At 39.1% G+C, this 18041-nt stretch overlaps 1 protein-coding gene across 1 annotated transcript in view; it reads left to right on the top strand.

Annotated features, from left to right (window-relative positions):
- The first annotated feature begins 963 nt into the window (after nt 1-963).
- The window catches only part of me1 (malic enzyme 1, NADP(+)-dependent, cytosolic), a 76587-nt gene continuing 59509 nt past the window's right edge, over nt 964-18041 (top strand). Inside the window, exon 1 of the mRNA XM_020634395.3 lies at nt 964-1190. Coding sequence (XP_020490051.2) covers nt 1062-1190 — 129 coding nt within the window. The 5' untranslated portion in view covers nt 964-1061. The remainder of the gene's footprint in view (nt 1191-18041) is intronic.

Raw genomic sequence — 18041 nt, 5'->3', positions numbered from 1 at the left:
AATGTGGCATGATCAATGAGAGTTATGAAGTCAGAATGCTGAAAGCTCAGACCTATTCTCCAACAAGTTAGGAAGGAAGCAAATCAACTGTAGAAATGTAGATTTAGAGACAATGATAATATTGACAGACATTTGATAGATATTTTTACCCCTCATGAGAACTCAGGATGATTTTTTTTCTTCAACTGCCCTTCATAGTCTCTTTACACTCTTATACCAAGCACACTGGTTAATCAGTCTGAATACTTTTACACACTTGGCACAAGCTGAACCATACGTCTTCAGACGTGTTCACTCAGGGTTCAACTTCTCTTATCTTAGTGACACACCCTGAATTATAGCAGAATTAATTCCTTTGGCAAAGTTCATTTTGTTAATAGAGTTAACTAAATTTGAAGCATTCACATAATTCACATGAATTTAAATAACCTCTTTGTCATTCTCAGAATACCAGGGTGTTGTTTTTTCACTGTCATATCTCTGCTATGTAAAGTTGCATGACTCTCCTGCCTAAACTGGGTGAAGAGTGACCTTGGCTTCATATATCCTCATTCCTGTCACAGTGATCCTGTTTGCAACAAACACCATGACTCATCAGAAAGCTCATGTCTACACTGTATAATAAAAGCTATACTCTGTTTATGTTAAACCTAAAAATGACTCTTGTTTCTTTTAAGAAGTCACAGTTATTGCACAAGTAGGCTAGTATTATTAGTATCATTACAATTAGGCTATAAACTTTGATTTATATTTTTTTTGTCTAAGGCTACAAATCTAATGTTAAAATAAGTCATATTTTTTTAAAATCTTTGACAACCCCCTTTGGAAGGCGATATTTAAATGATACAGTTAGTTCTATATGTTACAATTTACATCTGACGAAGGGACTTGGCTCATCAAGACCTTCGGCAAATTAATCTGAAACAATGAAAGATAGTGATAAGCACACTTCGGTTGATCTTCAGTGAGCACACGAGCAGTCGCGCGTGCAGAGCTCAGCGGTTGGACCACTTGTTGAGTTCACAACAGTTCACCATTGCTCTATTTAAAGAGACAACAACATGGCACACGGGCTGGTCAGACAGGAGTCTGTGGAAACCGAGATGCACAAGTCTGAAACCAAAAAAAAAACGTTTGTTTTCACCAAGAAGAGGGGCTACGATGTCACCCGAAACCCCCACCTCAACAAGGTAAGAGCGGTGACTCACTTGTTTGACTGATTGGCTTGTTTCTATGAACTAGGTTGTCAAGTAGCTGCTGCCTTCAGGGGCTGTAGGACATATTATATTTCTAAATAGAGAGGCATCTACCAATCGTAGTATCATGAGTGATTTGGACGAGGGAAGATGAGGATGCTTTGATTCATCATAATTACGACAACATTAAACCGGAATGTGCTATAACAAGATTTCGCTCAAGGCTAAGTGGTTGCAATCTTAACAATAGGCCTAGACTAGGCCTGTGTGTGTAAATGTTGAGACACATTCACAGATAGCCTACATTTTCTTCACTCCACTACCTTTTATCACCCATTAAATATCCCTCGTATAAGCTATGTAGACTGTTCAGTAGCCTTCTTGAAGTGGTTTCTGTTTATTTCCTGGACTTCTGGCATCAGCCCACGAGCAGTAGGCTACTCGAACGCAACATTATCTGGGAGTTATCAGCTTTAGACCCGGTTATATTTAGATTTAAAGGGACCAAACGCCGCTGTCACACAGAGTGGGGCTTTTTTTAATACTGCTTTGTCACCTATTGCCTTTCAAAGACTCTAATTTGGTAATAGTGCAGAAGGTCGCCTCAATCTCAATCTTAATCTTTAGGCTATTTGTAAAGCCGCAATTCATAACAAATGTTATCTTGAGACAATTTTTAAAAAGCAGGTAAAATACCTTACTCTTTGTTATTTAATAATGACAAAAGAGCAGGTAAACCACCTTACTCATTGTTATGTAACAAAGGAAAAATGGGATGGGGGATTTGGGATACGATGCCTCAGGCCCAACTAACCACAATGCACTAAGCCTCGGCCATATCATTCAGAATTGAATTGACTAATATTCTATAGGCCTATGTGAGCTCACTATGGGAACTGATATCATGACAAGCGAGAATCATCTCTGTCTTTATGTCACATAAAGAACGTTTTTGCTATTTACTAAAATGGGGAACAATAGGCATACTATGGGAGATTGCATAATCTTGTAACAAAAAATGCTGAGCAGCTTCCTTGTAGATCATGAGATACAGAGGATGCTGAACTTGTTCTTATTGTGGGAACTATAGTTTGTTGACATTTTTAACATGACTGCTTTGACCAACCTTACCTGCATTATTAGCTAGTTGTATGACTCTCCTTTTGCTTATGTGCACTTTTAACAAAAGAGCCTCTGGCAGCATGTGAGCCATTTCCAGTGTTTTCCCTTGGTTTGTGTGTGGTGTGACGGGCCCCCAGAGGTCAAGCTGTAGTGACCAGGGTCTCTGTCCATGGTGCTGACTGCCCATCCAAACAACAGACTGGAATTTACTCGAGAGTCTGACCAATCTATGTCAAAGACGGACACATTTCAGAAAACTTGAAAAGTCCTCTCCCCCCTGAGCTTCTATCTGCACTCCCACTTGCTAAAGATATTTCCCCTTTGAAAGCTACAGTTATAGACCTTTAGAACTTTAGGTCTATCAATGTCCAAAAGTAGGCTATATAGCTTTTGGTTTAAGTATCACTGTGAGTTATCAAACATTTTTTAAAGAAAAAAAGCTGTTCTAGTGTGATAAAGGTTATGTCAGTTACCCCAGTTGAAGCAGCTGCCAGACAGGGTGGTGTGATCAGTGAGCTGATATGTGAGGCAGTGAGGTTGGAACAGACCATTGTCCCTGAAGTGAGGGGTGGTGAGCTGGTGACTGTTCAGAGACTTGATTGTTAGGCAAGTTCATGACACAACTCTTGAGACCAGCTCATGCTGCAATGCCGTGTGTTTGTTTTAGTAATTAAAAAAACACTCTCTTATCTTGTGTCCCGTGAATTAAGTGTTGCATTTTGCAACTTCATTATTTTCTTCTTGTTTGTGCATTTCTGCTCCAGAATTTTGAATTTGCCTTGACTTCTAACCAGGGAGTCAAGATTATGTTATTGTGATAGATGCATTTAATTGCTATAAGAGCACTTAGTTAATTGAGTCTGTTGGTAATCTATCTCTCATGAACCCAAGTGGTCAGATTTGTTAAAGTTCTGCAGCTGTGTGACAAAGATTTGAATGAGGGTTAAGTGAGGCACTTATTAATGCTCACTGTATTACTTATAGTTGGTGCTTGTCAGCAGAGCCCTTTTGGAGAAGCTGTCTGAAGTAATGAAAATGAAGCTAAGCTTGTACCGCTGTGAATGATGTTTAACAGCAAAACTCATTTTAACTAATTAAAAAGACATTCAAATTTAAATAAAATTTTAAGTGCACACCACATTTTAAATATAACCCTCTTAAAAAAAATCTCTAAAAGATTTATCTACCAAGATTGTATGAATGATCAAGTTGGAAAGCTTTAACTTAAAAGTTCATTATTGCGGCGTCTTGAAATCCCTCTTGAGTTTTCTTTCTCTGCCTGTTAATAATAGAGGTCATTCTGGGACCCACAGCACTTAAACTGACCCAGTAAACTGTTTGTTTACATCTCAATTTACACCTTGGGACTCTGAATGGGTGCTGTGTACAACAGGAGCTGTTCAAGGGGGCCGATTGGTTGACCTAAATTCATGTGAAGCATGACTGGTGAGCACATGCGATGGGGCACTTAATTATGACTATTCCAATAGAGGTCTTTTTTTAAACATGTTTTTTAAAATACAAACCAGCAGCTTTAATATAAAATTAGAGACAAGCTTAAGTTATCGAGTGTCTTAGACACCTTCCTGCTATTTTCTGTATTTCCTTTTCCTGTTAGTAATGTTAAGGATAAATGTTATGAGAGCAGCTGAATAATAACAAAAGTACAGAAACTGGTCTGCTTTGACAGTAAGAACTTTCACAGTTCTTTCAATCACTAATTTGAACAAACATACATTCCAATACTTGTTTGTTGGTCATTGTATCTAAAAGAAAAATGAATGCTATTCTATTTTGATAGAAAAGTAAAAAATTGGCTCATACGACCAATTTTGTCTCCATAAAATAAACGTAGTATTGATTCCAACACAAATATTCCTATATTGACTTATGCTGCATAGCAGGCAATTAGCCAATCAAGGTTGGTGGTTGTATCCGATAAACTTACCATTTCATCAGATAGCTTAAATGACCCAAAACACAGACTCCTTCAAACACACACAGGTTGGAGTCACAGCAGAAAAAAAGGTTTCTTATGCTGCCAGGTGAAACATTCACTGTCAGCCCCGTACATGAACTGAGGCAAGGAAATTGGAGGAGAAGGTAGGAAATGACTGCTAAAGCGTGTTAGCGGCCAAAGACAGGTAGGCTTCTGTGGCTAAGGCAGTGGCACATTGTTGCCCTCCTTCTGATTCCAGTGAACCCTGGGGATGAGGTGTGTTTACCTCCCTCAGCTGGCCCACGTCACCTCTAACTGGAGCCAGTCACACAGAACAACCTGCTAATTGAAGCCGAGGGCTGCCGTGCTGAAAGCAGCCTGTCCTCACGTCGACAGGCTTCGATTTCTTTTTTAATCTCTGCACTCACACATATAAACATGCGGAGCTGACACATGTGCATGACGTATATATGCACACATACAGCTTTAAAATACTTAATTAACACTCCATCCTCCTTCTTCAGGGGTGGGTCCTGATATTAGGTGCGTTTAGTGTGAGCTCGCTACATGTGCAATAAAGCCGTAAAGTGGGGTTCAAGGTGTAGAAAGGGTCCTCTGTAAAAGAGCGAGCTGGCCACACTCCACAGACGTCCTCTGTCTCACTGCTTGATCACACGTTAATGAAGTGTCTATGTGAATCCTGCCACTCAGTGGGTCGCTCTGACGCTGGTTTCCGCCTGCTGTGGCCTTGAAAAACAACAACAACCCTCCTTAAAAATGCTTTCAGTAACCAATCAGTGAGTCTGTTTCACCTCAAACACTGCACTAAGCTGTTGTTGGGGACGGTGGTCAAAAGATGCCTTTTCACTTGCGCTGTACCTTGGTTTAAAAAGGCAAAAACTTGAGTCAGTGAAAGCTTCAGCCCTATTTTAAACCCACCGTTATACATTAATCGTCTTAGAAATACCCGTTTATAATAAACACAATAGTGTAGTAGTAACTTAGCAACGATATTAGAGCTGTGTCATCAGAATACTTAAAGGTCACATATTATCCTCATTTTTAACCAGTTTTCATAAGCCTCAGAGCTACCCAAAACATGTTGCCTGTTGCATTTTTGCCAAAAAGCCACCCTGATCCTGTATTTGATCATGCCTATAAACGGCTCTATTTCAGCCCTGCTCAGAACAGGCTATTTCCGTGTCTATAGCTTTAAATGCAAATGAGCTGTGTCTGACCACACCCCCTCTCTGGAAGAGCTTGTAGGGCTCGGACTTTTTTGCTTAATGCCCTATTTACAGTGAGAAGGCAGACTCGGAGGGCAGAACAAACACCTAGCTGTGGGAGTGTCACCCACCTGGGGGAGGGGCTACTGCCCTTTGTGATGTCACAAAGGGAAAATCTCCACAAACGGCCTATTTGAGCACACATTCTCTGAAAAGTGGAGCAGGCAAAAGATGAAGAGGACAAGCTTTTCTCATAATTTGGGGGTTTGTAGACAGACTAGGAACACATATTAGTTTTAGGAAAACATGGTAAAGTGTATTTTGCATAATATGTGACCTTTAAGAATGCACTGATTTGGTGACTCTAAACTACAGTCATCTTCATTCAATTGAAAATGAATGGCCAAAGTCACACAAACCCTGGGTAGGCCTGGTGGTGATTAAAAAACAGCATTCATTTTATGTGTTAGCACATACATCATCAGGTCCCTGAAAAAACTGTAAAATCACTGAGGCATACACATGAATACTGTAGGTCCCAGGAGGAAAATGGTGCTATCACTCACATTGTAAAGCAAAATCCAAAGAAAATACAATTTATCCCCTTGATTATGCAGTTATATTTTGTTTGCCCAGAAAGTGCTTTAATTTGATGCTCCACATATGACATAGCAAGATAGCCTGGCAGATGTAAGAAATCTGTGTCTTTATTGAACCTTGAACTATCTGATCGTGCATTTAGGATGTGCTGGTATTTCAAATGGTCCTAATAACCCTCTGTAGCAACTGGAAGTCATTATGCTCTCATGTTAGATTTACCCTGATTTGGCTGCCACACTCATTGACTTTTGCTCAGAGAAATGTTAGTTGTTTCCTCCCAGGCTTTCTTTTTCCTAAAACCAACACATAAAATCAATACAGTTGGCAACAATCAAACAAATGACATCAAAAGTGCTTGCTTTTTTATCCTGAAATGGAAATATTTTTGTCTGGGCTCTCTTAATCCTCTCCTGTGGGTATGTGTCATGCTTTGCTGCTTGCTGCAGACTTATCTGCTGAGTTTTCCATGTGAAACTGCATTGCAGCTGCTTTGTGTCTCTAGCAAGGCATGATAAGGCTTTTAACAGGGTATGCACTTTAATAGAATTATATCACAATTGGTAAAACATGCCTGTGAGAAAATGGCTTGATGTCCTGTCTCGGACTTCAGCCAATGATGTCTGTATCTTTGATTCCCATTGAGTCACACTGTCAGCATGACACTAGGACTTAGAATCTTTCTGCCAGTAAAGGCTCGTAAAAGTTTTGTGCTGACAGTGTTCTGTGCTGGTGAAGAATTACAGAAAAGCTTAGTCCTTGTTGTTAGCCAAGGTTCCCATGGACATTTGACATATTTCAACATTTATCACAATCTCAGCTTTCTGCTCCATATCCATCAAACAAACAATATTTCTTTTGCTTAAAAAAACACAACAACATAGGTTAATGAGATAAAGAGTAAACAATGAGACCCATATCATGCTGATTGCATTTAAGGCTATAGTCTTTCTTTGGTTGTATGTATACTCTTCTTTTTTTTTACAAAGAGTTTGATCTGCTGATATTGCTTTACTTTTTTTGAAGTCTGCAAAATAAACAAAAGGGTAGGGCCGGTGTGAGACTATTTTAAGTTAGTCTAGAGACTGAAAAAGTTCCAGTCCAGTAAAATGGCAACTTTTTGCTTCCATTATACTTATTTTCTGTGGATGAAACAAACAAAAATGTATTTGTCAATAAGTAAGCAGCATGGGGGTGCAGTGGTTAGAACTGTCACCAGCAAAAAGGTTCGGCTTCTAATCTTATGGCCGACTGGGCTCTTCTGGAGTTTGCAGAGTTCTCTCTGGTACTTTGGCTTCCTTGTTAAGTGAAATGATGACTCTATATTCCCCGTAGATGTTTGTGTAAAAGAGTTGTGTGTCAGACCTATGATTGACTGACATCACTGTTTAGTGTGTGCCCCGCCTCTCGCCAACCCTTATAGGATAAGAGGTATTGACAACTGATAAATGGATGGATATTGGCAGGTATTTTTAGCCATCCTCTTAGTCAGCCAATCGCCTTTTTCAAGACTTAAAGTATCTTGATTCTTATTAGATCAATTGATCTGACGTTTTGCTAAAACAAATTAATTGCCCATGTAGGGATTAATAAAGCTTTGTAAATTATTTAATTGTGATAGCCTATTATGTTGTTGATTCCCTGAATTCCAATCTTGCGTCCTCACCTTTTCATATTAGTTTAAATATGTCCAATAATTTTTATTTTGTATACCAAATACCTACTAACTAAGGACAGTTCCATTAACTTTTATTAGTTTAGTGCTGTTTTTGTATTCTAATCAAGTATTAGCATACTAACATGTAAAGCAAAAAAGTGATAATGGGGGAAAAAGTATCTGCTAAACATCAGCATGTCAAAGATGTTAGCATGCTACTGATGCCATAAAACTCAAAGAACAACTTTACCTTAGAAGGCCTGAGGCTCACACAACCTCTAGCATGGCTTTACTCTTGTGTGTTTTTTAGGGTGGCAGTAGCTCATTTTGGGCAGCAGTGCTGTAGTCTGTAAGGACTTGGGTTTGAAACCAGGGGATAGACGGTTTAAGTCCTGGTGTGGACCAAAGTATGGAAGCTGGTCTGGTTTCTGGCGATGTGCCAGGTCACTTCCAGAGTAATGCAGAGTTGATCTTGAGCAAGGCACCGAATCCCAAACAGCTCTAGTGTGCTCCCTGTGTAGCAGTGTGTAGTAGCCCCACTCTGACATATTTCCATTAATACATGTCCAGGTCCTGTTTGTGCATGTGTGTATTTCAGGCCTATGTGTGTGAGAAGCATGTCCCTCAATAACAGAGTGTAAAACCAGAATTTGCCCTTGCATTAATAAAATATGTAAAAAATAATGATAATTAAAAAACAAATACTTTTTTTTTGGATGGAGTCAAGCAAGCTATGTCCCCTATTGTAAATGTAACTATCAAATACTTTATTTAACAAATGAAGAAGTGAACTTACAATTCCCAAATCATGACCTTTAGAGTGTTTTAAAGAATGTGTCTGTTTAAACATGTTTAGATATGTGACTCGTCACATTTTAATTTTTAAGCTGCGATCTTTAATCTTTTCTTTATAATGTGTGAGTAAGACCATTGCATTGAAGTCTGACATCAGTGCACTTCATCTGGGTGGGGCAGAAATCATTGGGAAATTACCAGTATATGAGAGTTTATTACAGGCTTTTTAGAGGTGGATTACAGTGTGAGATTGAACTCAGTGATGTTGGCAGTCTGATTACAAGCCGTTGTTTAACTAAATGGGGAAAATGGGACAAACCTTTCTCTGTTCAGCAGCTGCACTTGTCAATCCTCTTCACTAGGTGGACTGTGGAGCTCCATACATATGTGTGTCAAATATATGAATGTGTGTAGGTGCACGTGTGGGTAGTCCCAGGTGTGGCCAGGTGTTTCATGGTTGACCCCACACATTGCTGTTGACCAGACATTCCTCTGATGGACTGGAGTGGATCAGCCAGACAGAAAGAAAGTGTAGCCTCGTTCCCCTCCAGTAACCAACCTGAACTTAAGCTTTACACACAAAAACACAAACAAAGACACACACACATAGTCTGACAATTTATAAACCAGTTTAAAAAGCTTGTTAACCTGCAGCCCCATAAGTGCTTTTATCAGTGTTTTCTTCAGGGCTCAATAAAGTGAGTGTATTATGATCAGAAGGTTATTCAAGTGCCTCTAAACACACACACACACACACACACACACACACACACACACACACACACACACACACACACACACACACACACACGCACACTCACTTGCGATGTCGTGTTTATTCAGCAGTAGGTTCCTCTTAATAGCCCTACCTCCTCAGCTCACCTTTGTGCTTTTTGTACGATGGTCCTCATTCATGAGAGCACAACAGACAAGCCATTAACTCATCCCAGACACAGAGAGGGAGACAGTCTGAGCCTCATCACCTTCATATGAAGCTCATCTCAAGCATCCAACCTCTTTGAGCCCCTCCTGTCTTCTCCCCATCCTCTTCAATGCTGCTTTTGTCTCTTATATTAGAGTGGTGGAGGTCTGGCCATTTCTCCACAAAGATACAGCAGAAAGAATTTAAAGGCAGTATTTTGTTTCAGTGTTCTGTAATCTAGTGTATACATGGCCATTATGTACAAATGGTTTTCCAAAGGTCAAGGAGATGGCTATCATTCTGACTTACCCTGGGTTGATTGGCAGGCTTTGTGTGGTCGTAGTAAAGCAAAAAACCATTAGTAATACAGTATAGGAACTCTGGGAGTAGAGCCATAAATCTGTCAGCTAACATGCTAATGTCGTAGTCAAACTAGAATTTAAAAATCAGTTTATTCCTATTTAAATGCAAATTTCAATTAATTTGCTAATGGAGAAAAAAATTGTTTATTTTAATAAATGCAACATCTACTTTGATAAATTTGTCTGTGTCCATAACCAAAACCAAACCATGTAAAACAGTACTGACCTGAAGTCTAGAAAGCCTGAGAGAAAATGCTCAGAAACTCCTACGGTTATAGACTAGCCTGAGTTGTCATGTTATCAATGGCTCATCTGCTAAAATAACTTACTTGATTAAAGCATGTTACCAAACTGAAGAGAGGCAAATATGTCACAAGGATGTGTGGATACATTTTCTGAATTAATAGGGCCTAAGGTTTCAATTCCAATTGGAAAAAAAGAACTCCCTACCAGCCCTCTTCTGATGCCATTTATTCTCATCACTGACATAACCAGCATGAAGTTACCTAAAAAAAAACAGCCCTCGGTAACCATGGTATGGTAATTCTCTCTTCATGTCCTTTCCCTGTGTTTTTCCAGTAGTGATATTTTGTGAAGAGACAGCATCTTTCTTGATGTCTTTTGATAACATCTTTCTCAGATTACAACTGAGCGGCTGTGGCTCAGTTGGTAGAGTCTTCGCCTCTCAACCGGAAGTTCGAGGTTCGATCACCAGCTGGGCAACATGTCCGGGCAAGACACTCAACCCTGGATTGCTCCCCCTGCTTCAGTGGTGGTGTATGAATGGGATTAGTTAGGGCGGCTGTGGCTCAGTCGTCGCCTCTCGACCAGTAGGTCAAGGGTTCGATCCCCAGCTGAGCAACATGTCTGATGTGTCTTTGGGCAAGACACTTAACCCCGAATTGCTCCCGCTGCTTCAGTGGTGGTGTATGAATGGATTACTGTTGTACTTAATCTCTAATGTACGTCGCTTTGGATAAAAGCGTCTGCTAAGTGAATTGTAACATTGTAGTTACTTCTGATGGATGATACTACGTAGCGATTACTACCATCAGTGTGTGACATGCAGTGTAAAAGCACTTTGAGTAGTCGGAAGACTAGAAAAGTGCTGTATAAGCTCAAGTCCATTTACCATTCTTTTTCTACAGTGTTTCTGTGGCTTTAGAGAACCAGCTGCCATAGGTGGGCATTTAGTAAGAAGGCATGTCTGTGATAACAGAATGAGCACATTACATTTTTCCCCTCAAATGACCTTAAGATTGAATACTTCTTAGAACTGATGACGTAGGACGATTTGACTGTTTAAGATATCCTTGTTGTTTCCGGCTGGGTCTGGACTGCAGAATAAGAGAGTTATTTTGAGACAAGAGTGTTCAATTGGATTGGCCCTCAGTGGAACCACAAGTGGACTAATCCACAATCTAGAGGTCAGTCAGTGGACACTTGACTCCAAGTCCAGGTAACAGGCTTGTGTGTTTTTGTTTGTCTGTTGTGAGTCTCTTGTGTAACTCAAAGATTATGCTTAATGGTGTGTATTTCGTTTTAGTGACCGGACTTCTGTCAGCATGGCTCAGTTGAAACATTTTCCTTGGAGGCTTTTCCCCAAAAAGGATGTATTTGGAGTTGGACAAGTTCATATTTTTAATAGAACAGAGTACCAAAAACCTTTGTGGTCAGACACATTTGTCAGTAACTTTCTATCATCTTAATGCTGAAAGACATCAGTATCCAAAAGTGGATATTCAGATTCAAGGATTTACAGAGTTGTTCAGTTCTTAGGGGGTTTGGACACTTTCCTGGCAACACTCAGGCTCCTAAGGGACTTGCACTGTGGAGCATGAAAAGACTGCCTCAAGGGGGTCGACTGCTTTTGAAGAAGTCTACATGTCTGCTACCTCCACCCTCTCGAGGCTGCCCTCCCTGAGTCAACAGTGGCTTGGTTTTCATGGCTGTTTGACCAAACAAGTGTGTCTGTACATTCACAAGTTGACACCACTTGATTTAAGGAGCCCTGCACTTTCATATTTGCTCAGGATAAGAAACTAAAGAAGCTCTTTTTTTTAGTTGAAGAGCTTAGTTTGGTGGTGGGGCTCATGACTCATGAAAGTGGGATGTAAATTAGAGGCTGAGTTGCTGTCTGTTCTCTAATGGCAGATTTGGACAAGACATGTGCTGTTGACTCAAAGCTTCAAACACTATTTCTGGCATCCTTATCTTTCAGTATTGCTTCTCAGATTATTTTTGCCAGAAGTTTGCCAGCGTTGTTCTCTAAAAGCATAATAACAGAAAACAATGGCCGATCAAAGATCAAGTGAAATATAGACATCATGAATCAAATTCCAGTGAAAATCCATATAATATGTCTGAAATTATCTGCAAAAGACTGACATATGTTCAAAATAATAATAATAATAAAAAAAACATACAAGGGCTGCCTTTCTTGTGATACATAAAATTCCCATAAATAGATCAATGGATTACAACCTTTTATGCATCAACTTGTAGTAAACTCAGAGTGGGACAGCAGGCTTAAAGTCCCAGTAAGTAACCTAGGTGTACTGCTTCAGCAACATTTGTTTTTGAATGCTACTTTATCTTGGACAAAATGCTTCCTGGTCAGAAAGAGATTATATCTGGTAATCTCAGATCATACATGTAAATAACGTGAAACCCTTTCCAAAGACATGTACTTCAGAAAAACACTGTGAGATGAGGATCAAGCACTTTTCCAAAACCAAAATGAAATTAGATTTGAAAAGCTAATCCTCACAGCTCTGTTTTGCAGTGATTATTTAGATTTTGTTCTGAGCATTCACATTAATAGCAGGCTGGGAAAATATTGACAAAGAAAGCCCTAGTGCCTTGTCCTCTTTGTGATTAATATATTTGGACCTCTGATTAAAGTTTGACTGATATTTCCCTCATTCTGCAATCGAGTACATTTGTTAAGGAATGCGAGTGAACATGCAGGCCTTACACGGCACATTTGTAGTGAGGCATTCATTGGGAAAAGTTAAGTCAGGCTGTAGGATCTTGAGAAGAGTGATTGGAGCTGATGTGTGCTCTTTCGCTTCCTCCCAAGAGGAAGGGATGGATTTAAAGGGCTTTATTCACAGGGCAATCCTCTTGATCTCTGCTATGGCTGGCATTAGAAACAGACGGGGGCATTTGATCTAGTGTTGAAAAGATCTACAGGATTTGTACATAATAGGGTAACCTGTTGCTCTCCAGCTTTATAGTAAATATTAACATGTTCTGGAGTGAGAGCTTACATGTTGGTGATAAGTTAGATTCCAGTTTGTACAATTGAATTCCATATCTTTGGCCTTCAAACAATAGAGCTATGTGACCTTTTGCTATAGGTCGATCTTTTCTTTAAAAGTGAATCACTTGAGCCATTGTGTGATGTACTGTGTTAAAGTGTAATACGTACAAAAGCTTTACCTGGAGACAAATATTTGTTTAACTTCTTGGCTTGTTTTCTGAGACACTGTTGATTGTACATTGAATCGATACTTTATAGATTATTAACAGTCTCTTTGTGTGTTTCTTTAGAAATCCATGAGCTCTACATTCCTCTTCTTTTCCTGTTCCTTTTATGAAACAGACAAACAGAAAATGTAAAGATAAGACATGGACTACACGTTTTACACTTCTACATTCCTTAAGCGAACTTGAATGTGATATTATGCATTATTTTGTAAAAGTCATTGTAAAAACTGACTTAATTATATTGTTGTTTTTAACATAGGGGATTTTCTCTCTAGTGATCACTGATTATCATCCTGACTGCTGTTGTCTGACATATTGCACTGAAGGATTTTTCTGGTGTTTAATGCAGTTTGATTCAGTGTGGTTCTTCCTGATAGGTTTATTGGAGTTCAGTGTAGTTCAGAGTGCTGTCCATCACTGACTGTACTATTATGAGGAGGAGAGAGATAGGAAATAATGAGGTGTCTTTGATCGCCTTCAAGTTAGGATACCATCCATTACACTCTGTAATTACAGAAGGGGTGAACAAACAAGACCCAGATTATATACAGACTGATGGATGCAATAGGAGTGTGCAATATGGATAAAATCCACTCTCAATAAATTTTGCAATATGTACACATACATTTTTTCTAGGGGGTTTCCATTAAGGTTGAGGAGTCTTCAGCTTCATCAGCTCTGTGAGGTACGCTAGCACAGGTGCTTTGACGCTAATGTGATTATGTGAACATAAAAAAAATTGTCAAGGCTGACATGACATCCATTTTTTGTTGAGGATTTCACTTCTTATTCTTTTTTTTAAAAGTTACTACCTCTGGGCCTAACAATGTTTAATTGGTGGGTACCAAGAACATATTTAACAACTAAATGAGTCTTTAAATTATCTTTTTTTTGAGTATTAATTCATTTTCAGACATCTTGAACCAACAGATTCCTAAACATAAAAGAAGATAAATTAAAAGAAGTAGGCCCTGTTGTGGCACGTTTATAATTCAGTTTTATATTATATGATGTGTTTTTATCAGAGAGCTGCCACTTCAGACATTATTGCAAGATATCTTTTTCTTTTATAGATTAGTAGAGCACAAAAAGCTTTCGCAACCATGTGCAGAATGACACAGTGAGTGATACTGAATCACCATGTTGGTTCTGCCTGCACATTTACATATATTCAGTGATAAATGAATGGCAGAAAACACTAAATGAATGTCTCTCATCTTCCATGTGGTGGTCTCTGAGGCACTTGAGCTTACATTTGTTTTTCTATGAAATTGTTGCAGGGGATCATTGTGGCCATTTGTAAAGGAATATCCACCAGAGAGGAAACCTTTTCAAACAGCTAGACCAACGTCAGGTATCTCTTGTGAGCTTGGGGTTTCCCTCAGTGAGCCAAATGGACACAATAGACACACTCATTCACTTTCTTTGACACACACAAATTTGCATGCAGGCAAACTTAACTAGCTCTTGCAGGTTTTCCATTCATTAATGATGCACCTGCAGGCAGCAGACAGAGTCCATAAATAAACCTTTCGATTACACTCTGTGTACAGTTACAATCATTTAAAAAAAAAACCTCCAGTCTTATTTTCCAAAGAAACAACACACTTCAAAGGCCCTTGAATTAGCTTTTAGAAAATGGATGAACCGCTTCACCAAGCTTGTGATTGAAACATTTATGTTCTGTTGCCCTGATGAGTTGAAATTGATTAGTAAGGTGATTTATAAGCTTTTTAAGCCTTTTTTGGAGAGACAAGACAGATAAAAGGGTCAGAAATTGGGGAGACAGAGTAAGGAATGACATGCGGCAAATGAGCTACAGGTTGGATTTGAACACTTGTTCACTTTTTTCAGCCTCTGTACATGGAGCATGTGCACTAACCACTAGGCAGCCCAGATAAGAGTATTTAAGGGAAACACCTGTCTCCTGTTGAACAGAGAAGCAGTCATTTGTGTCAGAGGTCAGAGGTCAGTTGTGTATGATTCTCTGGCATGTGTGGAGCTCAAATCGAGGAGTATGTCATGGAGAGAAGGGTAATTTAAACAAACAAAACAAAACGTTTGTTTTTCCAATGTGTCAGAGCTTCATCTGGGAAGTGAGCACAGACGTCTCTGACCTTCAATGTCACATTGCTGATTCAGAGCTTGTATCACTTCCAAGATCATACTCTAGATGTTGAGACTTGTTCTTGATATGTTTGCAAATTCTTGGTATGATATTTGCTTACAGTGAAATATATTGCAACAAGTGTCAAAACTAATTCAATTCTCCAAAATGTGTGTCTCCTTGTGCACCTTCTCCAAAATAAACAAGCGTTTTAGTAGCCTTGTGATTACATTATGACTTGTTCCCACAAACTAGTGGAAATCTGCTAACCACATGCTGTAATCTTACTAACCTGTGTCTCTGTGCTGCTAGTTTCAGAGGAATACAGAAGTGAGATAATTTCTCAAGCAAAGCCACACAGATTGTTGAAATATTTCAGGACAGTAAGTAGAGAGAATTCATTTATTGGAGAGTAGGTCGTACAAATCAGTACTGCGTGTTGGAAAGGATATGAGTTTAGTTTGACAACACAGTGATTAAATAGTGAGAAGCACATTGGCCAATGTGGTTGTTGAGGTCAGGTCTCCTTTGAATGAGGCAGATTACTATTCCACTAAAGTAACCACAGGAAATGACTTCAATGCCTCCATTCACTCCAGGGGCACTATAAGAGTGATTTCTTCTTAGGAACATTAGAGTTATAATAGACGTGGAAGGTCAAGAGTGTACAAATGGCTTCAGAGGATGTAACTAGCTGTACATTTTGTGTCATGCATCAACAGTTCTTTGTGAAAAGGTTTTGTGAAGACCAAGAAATGCACAAAGTTGTCTTTCGATATTTTATAGTTTGGAAATATTTGAGTGGTCAATGAATGACCTCGTAATATATACTGCAGTTATAATTAAAAAAAATAACTTTCATATGTACTAATATCAGAGAAGATGCTCAGTTTGATAGATGTGATTTAATGTGCAATGAGGAGATGATGAAGGCAGCCTAAGAGACGTCAGCCATTTTTTATTTGAAAAAAGATAAAAAATGATTCCCATCCAAGATTAATTCCATGGCATAATTTACAAGCATTTTTTAAATAATTATTACCTCTTCATTTATTTACTATATCACATGTTCTGAAACAATACAACCTCCATTACTTTAATAATGGAAAAAGACCCAAAGCTTTTAAAATACTTTTTCATAAAACAGATGCCTATAGTGGAGGAATGAAATTCAAGTAATCTCCTGCACACTGTCTTAATCACACACATTTGTAGTACCAAAATGTAGCTAATGTATTGCCAACACATTTCTGCAATTTAGTGTGCAGGTAATTACTTGCAATTTTTGATAATTGAATACAGAATATTTGGAGCCTTGAACCTCTAATTTTGTTGCCGTGATATCAAAGTTATCGTTAAACTATGATTCTTACCAGTGTTGTACCTAAGTTCGATTTACTTTAAGGGCAACATGCACTTTACCATGGTTTTCAAACACTCATATGTGTCCCTAACCTGTCTACAGCTGTAATATGGGGACTTACTTATGGGGATGCTAAAGTAAAGGATCGGATTGGATTTTTGGCAAGAAACTTTAAGGACATGTTTTTGGGACCTCTGAGACTGATGTAAACGTGTTGAAAAGGAGCTTTAAACAATAATTGATGCTTCTTACTAGCGTTGCCTTTATAGTGAGAGCTTTGTGAGGTCACTTTATACCAAAAGACTGGTTAGAATAAGAATGTGGTTTGGAGTGAAGAAACACATCTTAGGTCACATTTCTGATCTGCAGACACAGCAGGATGACTCTGCTTCAGGAATGATGGCCATCTTATAGTGTTACTGTTTCCACTTGATTGCTGATGCCTGTAGGATTTATAAAGTGTAGGATGACTGCTATAGCCATTTAGAACAATAAGTGCAGTGATGCCATCAGACTTGCTTCCTCAAAATCAGGAAACACATTCCTGGGAAGCATGGGGCCAATATGTAGCTCCTAAAAAAAGAGGTGGTTTAAGTTTACCATGAAACCTGTAGAATTTGACTTTTTGAAACCCAAGAACATCTGTGGACTGACTCCATATGGGTTTATGATTTAAATGATTGACACATCCACTGATTCCGAGACCCCCTAGTGTTTACGGGATATCTCATCATTCGGTATAAAATGATTGACGGCAGCTATGTTTTTATGCACATACACACACACACACACACACATACACACACACACACACACACACACACACACACACACACACACACACACACACACACACACACACACACACACACACACACACACACACACACACACACACACACACACACACACACACATATACACACACTCTCCCCTCCCTCTCTGTCTTTTGTAAGCTGATCCAAAAAACATTAAAGATGATAAAGGGCCAGAACTGATAACTGATAAGAAAGGAGGACAGAAAGTTCTTGGGGAACAGGAGAATTAAAGGGAAAGAGTCAACTGGTTGAGCATGAGGGCCAGTATTTGTGTTTTTAATGGAACCAGTCCAGAGCTCACCTCCATTCAGATTTAAGACTATGTATATTTCGCAGATCAAACGCAGCGAGTGAGCATGAATGGTAAATGGTAAATGGATTTGAGCTTATATAACGCTTTTCTAGTCTTCCAACTACTCAAAGCGCTTTTACACCACATGTCACA

This window comes from Labrus bergylta, chromosome 8 (assembly GCF_963930695.1).
Source record: "Labrus bergylta chromosome 8, fLabBer1.1, whole genome shotgun sequence".
Lineage (NCBI taxonomy): Eukaryota > Metazoa > Chordata > Actinopteri > Labriformes > Labridae > Labrus > Labrus bergylta.
The sequence above is the reverse complement of the archived record's forward strand: the minus strand, read 5'-3'. Positions and strand labels throughout refer to the sequence as shown.